The sequence below is a fragment of the Gadus morhua genome, chromosome 11, assembly GCF_902167405.1.
Source record: "Gadus morhua chromosome 11, gadMor3.0, whole genome shotgun sequence".
NCBI lineage: Eukaryota > Metazoa > Chordata > Actinopteri > Gadiformes > Gadidae > Gadus > Gadus morhua.
Window position 1 is genome coordinate 27948344 of NC_044058.1, and position 5531 is coordinate 27953874.

Below are 5531 nucleotides of genomic sequence, written 5' to 3' on the forward strand. Positions count from 1 at the left end.
GTGAGTCATCTTACATACCCTTTCTCCTTAATCATTTAAGTCCCGAGAATCTCTAATAAAATCTTTAATACATTAAACCCTTAGTGGGTTTCCAAAAGGATTGGAATGAAGAAGAGAATACATTTTCCAATTTAACCTTACAAAAGTTGGAAAGTTACAATTCGTTCCAGGGCTGTATTCTCTGTTGAGTGTGATATCATACTCTTACCGTGATTTGCAATATGTTACTTTTTGTCTGATCAGGCTCTTCACCATGTCACGGTGGTGTATTTGTTATTTTTAATGCATACTTGATTCCGAAGATGTTGGCAGTAAAAGGCAGTAAAATATAACCATAAGTGAACGCACCACTTGTGAAAGGAGGTCTGTGATTGGTGGCTGCTCTCATAGAATGATGAGAGGAGGCCTGTGATTAGCGGCTGCTCTCATAGACTGATGAGCAGAGGCCTGTGATTGGCGGCTGATCTCATAGACTGAAGAGAGGAGGCCTGTGATTGGCGGCTGCTCTCATAGACTGAAGAGAGGAGGCCTGTGATTGGCGGCTGCTCTCATAGACTGATAAGAGGAGGCCTGTGATTGGCCGCTGCACTCATAGACTGACAAGGCTGCGTCTTGCTCGTCCTTGCTAGGGTGGCACAAGGCATGGATCCCTCGAGATCGCGCAGAACGCCCATAACGTGTTGGTGGAAGTCCCCCTGCTGCCCTCTGAAGAGCCCCGAAGCAACGGCTCGGTCAATGAAGATGACCCTGGTCTGGGAAGCAGCAGCTCTGAGACCAGCCTCACGGTCCAGCTCCCCAATACGTACACCTCGATGCCCCCTCCGCCTGCCTGTCCGGTGGCCGTCTACCGAGTTCGCCCTAGGACCCCCAGCCCGCCCTCTGCGAGGGTGAGCACATCGCCGGATCTGGCATGCTCGAGCTAACACTACCCGTTGATCTTATCCTTCCTCTACTTCACTTCGAAGTGATTAAAATCGACGCAGCCTGGTGACAAGGGGCTGATTGTTGGCAGATCTTTCCTCAACACAACGTCTTTTCACCAATGACCTACTAACCCACCTACTACCACGTGGCCTAAGGCACACGTGGTCCGAGCTTCGAATCAAATCTTGTGTATGTGGTGGAGGGTCGTCGATTGCATGCATGAAATTCTTACACGGTTGTGGCTTGTGCATGGTTTGTTGCCTGTTTTGCACTAGATGTTTGAGTTATGGGGTTCATTGAAGATGCAGAGTAATGGTTTTGAAGAAGGGCTAATTGATGGCAAAGACTCAAGGCCAAAATATGCATCTGCGTTGAACGGCCCTCGTGGATTTCCAAGCCGGTGCTTGAATCAAGGGTTTTGCGTGGGAATCGAGTGGGGTCTGCCTAAAGTCATGAATTCAGTTCACATCTGGTGATGTGAACCACCTCGACCAGTCTCTCAAAAACAGAAGGGAAACGGGAGTGGGCTGGTGGCCTGATAGGTTTGACCCGGCTACAGAGGGTGACTGGTGACTGCGAGCCACTCTGAGTCAGGGAGAAGCTAGCTGTGTGAGCACGGGACAAAAGCAAGAACTGTTCTGATTTGTGTTTACCTTGTCTTTTTATTCTAGAATGAGGACGATTCTCTACTTGTTCCTTTAAATGGTAAGATCTTTATTTTTTCTTGGTTCTACATACATCCAGCTATACTTTACTGGGGACTGAATACATCCAGCGATACTTTATACTGGGGACTGAATACATCCAGCTGTACTTTATACTTTGTAATGAATACATCCAGCTGTACTTTATACTGGGTACAGAAAACATCAAACATATTTACCCTTCTGTGTTCAGGTGAGAAGTCTCTAAAGCTCTGCTTTGAGTATTTTCACGTTGACATGGATTCCAAGGTTCACAAGAGATTCTTCCGGAGCTTGGATCTGAGCGACAACGCAATCAACGACGCAAACAACGAGGACCGCGTCTATGAGCTGCTGGACGTATGGCTGCAGAGGGAAGGCCAAGAAGCTAAACTCCACCATCTCCTGCAAAAACTCAGGGACTTGGATCAGAACCGGACGGCAGACTCAATCGTTGAAAAGGCCATCGCTAACGGGCACTATGAAAGAGGGGGGATTTCACATCCATCTTATTCAGGCAAAAGCGATGAGTGAATCAGACCTGGGGGGTCTTGCTTGGGGACTTTCTTGGGCTTTTCTGAAACTCCTTAAGAAAAATAAAATAAAGGTCCAACTGGATAAATGCGGTGAGGGGGGAATTCCAAGAGGACCAACTCCATCGGAACAAACCCTGGGTGATGGGGATTCTCTTTTTCCTGTGTCCACCACTGTTTTCGTGGTGAACATAAAACGTTTACTTACTTGTGATATGAGGTCAAAAGGTTCTCAGGGTCACGCGGTGGTAACCTACTAGCCTTAAAGGTGTGTTCCAATCGGCCGTAGTGAAGGATGTTCGTCTTCCTCGTTATGTAGGATAGATTAAGCAATTTTCTGAAACAAAATAAGTGTTAAGTTGTAAACTAACTCTGATTGCGCAGTTTTATTACAAATGGACTTAACACCCGGGATACCCCAATCTCAGGGAAAGCTACCGAGTGCTGCATTGCGCATGTAACATTCACAGTGCTCACTCAATAACAGATAAATATCTGTGTGCATCTATATTATCATATTGATACGTACAGAGACTGAAATCTAGGAACCTAGCTCAACCTGCCTTCCTAAGCACTTTAAAAGCTTACTCATGGGTAATTGTGTCAGTTAACGCCTTCCAGTATTTAACCTGAAGGTGATGATGTAGTGCTGGCCTCTGATGGATACTCACCATTCAGACCAAGCCGACGCAGAATAGAGTTTCGTTAAAATGACGACTCTGGGATAGCCCAACGAGGCCTCCCAGAGCGTGGGTGACAAGCAATGTGAAAAAACAGGGCTCTCTATCGGGAGACTCCATGACCTCACCTGCCTCACAAGAGGATGCATTCGTGCAAAAAAGTATTTATACATTTGATATTTATGGAACTTATTTCACACAACGAGGGCCACATTAATCAAATGTTTAGAAATATTTATTTTTGTAATGTTTTGTGTATAATCGATGTGATACAGCCCAGGGACATGCCTTGTCCTTGTTCTAGTAGCCTTATTTATACCTTGATACACATGTTGAGGATGAATTTGGTACAACTGAAACACATTTCAGTTCATACTGTGCCTAGTTCCTGCCGATATCATTCTTGGTAATCGCTGTGAATGAACAAAGGCGCCTTGTGGAACGAATGAACAATTCTACATGTCAAACGTACATGAAGAAATGGAAATGTTCAAGCTCCGTTAGACGGTTGTGCTTCCAGCACACCCCTCTACGGTCGATTTTACAACTTTGCATTCACTACCCTGTGAACTGTGGAGGAAAAAAAACCTTTTGACCAACTTTCTTTTCCATTTTTTTTTTTTTCGTATTTATCTCATCAAACACGTGCTGTTTTTTTTATCAAACGCTGTTGGATAACAAATTAGAGCAAATTAAATAAAGCTTTTTTCAGCGATGTGATCTTGTATGTCACGTTATTGTTGAGGGCGGCTGCATGGTCCTCAGACATTGAACCGACTCGTGGGAATCCCCGCCCATGTAGAACAGTCGTGTTGTAAACTCTACAGAGCGCTGTCCAGGCTTTAAATCTTGGCCCCTGGATTCAGACAGCTTCCTTTCTTAGTAAATGTTCTACAGAAGTCTTATGTGGTCAGTGTATTGCCATTTTTTCTTTCATGTTAAAAAAGCGTGCTCACACTTAAGAACGCTATGTATTGTGTATAGCGTAGGCATGTAGGCCTACTCCTTGTGGTTCCAACATGAACCAAAAATCTATTTTTCGATGGAAGTCACTTTGGATAAATTGGTCCCTTTATAAAAACCGAAGCAGGAGTATCTAACATCGGCCTACATTTAAATTTCAACAATTGTTGTTTGGAGATATTTGTGTTGGAGATTAAAGCCAAACCCTGACCTCCATGATGACCTGAACTCACTGCAAGCCAAACCCCCTACCCCATCAACAACCTCGTCCAAGACCAGAAGTCACAGCAGTAGTTAAGTCACTATTGTCCAGTACTGTGACGTCTAGCTTAAGATGGCGAGCAAGACAAAATCACATTGTCTTGGACCTTCGCCGATCGGGGGGGCCTATCATGGGCCAGTATAGAATAAAAAAAAAAAAATTTTTTTTTTTTTTTTTTTTTTTACTGCAGCTCATGATAGGCCCCCCGATCGGCGTAGGCCCTGGGGCTTCAGCCCAGGCAAGCCCGTGCATTAAGGCGGCCTTGCGTATGACGCACAACGCAGCTCACGCAATGCTCGAAAGATCGATGGAGCTAAATTGCAACATGAGAAGCGAATTTCAGATTATTTAAATACTGGCCCCAAAAAAGCCAAACTTCAAAACAGCAGCCAGACAGCCGACTCCCTGCCAGCGGCCCTCTGTCCCTCGACCACCCCTGAGGGGGGGAATTCAGAGCAGCTATGCAGCGGAGAAAAAGAGTGCAGCAATGCTAACCCCCCTCCGGCCGATCCTATGTTGGATTAATACCTCACCTGCGGCACCAACAACTAACTCTGTTGGTGAAGAGCCCTGCCAGCCAAAGGAGTTTGACTTCACAGCAAGGCACGCTGGAAATGAAAATGTTTTCATTTATTATTACGTTAAGTTGAACTTCCCTATTGTTACGTTAGTTATAATAAGTACAATTCCTTTGACCCCTCAGTCATATATGGGGTCAGAACAGTCTCAATAATAATGAATGCACAGAGAAGGATTCACAAATGTATTTTCTGATTTATATATAAATTACTCTCTTCTCAGAAATACATTTCAATGCACACATAAATGGATATCGGTATGTATAAATGTAAAATAAATCCATAAACAAAAATAAGTTTCACAAACACATTTCTGATCCATACACAAATGTACCTTGTTTTAAATAAATGTAATATAAATCCATAAATATATTAATTTAAAAAATATTTGCAATTTTCATCACAATGTATTTGGATGTTGTTACATTTATATACAAACTGTTAAACTTGTATTTACAAGACGTTTTTCCATTTGTGAACTTATTTGCATTTGTACGTGAACTGGTCTGTATTTATGTGTGGATTTTTGAGACTCTCCTGACGTCGCTAGATTCACAAATGCATTTTTTTCAACAAGGAACTCTCTGTAGCCAATCAGATGCCTCCCTTGTTTTCAGCCAATCACATGGCTGCAGTTCCGACCTCTGGGTCCAGCCTCCGAGCCTCCCGGTTCTCTGTCAAATGTCTACTCTATCGGAAAGAACATGGTTTTTTGAATGATCGTACCTAACAATCTCAAGGTGGTGAAGAAGTAAATGCTGCGTCACGTTTAGCTACACACTATTCCCATCTAGTTTCGACTGGGTTTTGGGATTATCGGTGCGTTGAAGTAGTAAACGGCACCGACGTAAAAACCCGGTCACAGCAGTCATGTGATCGGCTGAAAACGAGGGAGGCATCTGATTGGC

General features: G+C 44.0%; 1 protein-coding gene across 4 annotated transcripts in view; it reads left to right on the forward strand.

Moving 5' to 3' along the window:
- Nucleotides 1–3537, forward strand: part of LOC115554521 (tumor necrosis factor receptor superfamily member 10B) — an 8065-nt gene extending 4528 nt beyond the window's left edge. For 2 of the 4 annotated variants that reach the window (XM_030371300.1, XM_030371301.1), the window contains exons 8-10: nt 630–887; nt 1596–1629; nt 1822–3537. In XM_030371300.1, coding sequence (XP_030227160.1) covers nt 630–887; nt 1596–1629; nt 1822–2141 — 612 coding nt within the window. In that variant the 3' untranslated portion in view covers nt 2142–3537. The remainder of the gene's footprint in view (nt 1–629; nt 888–1595; nt 1630–1821) is intronic. The other 2 variants (XM_030371302.1, XM_030371303.1) reach the window with 1 other exon arrangement.
- Nucleotides 3538–5531: the final 1994 nt, after the last annotated feature.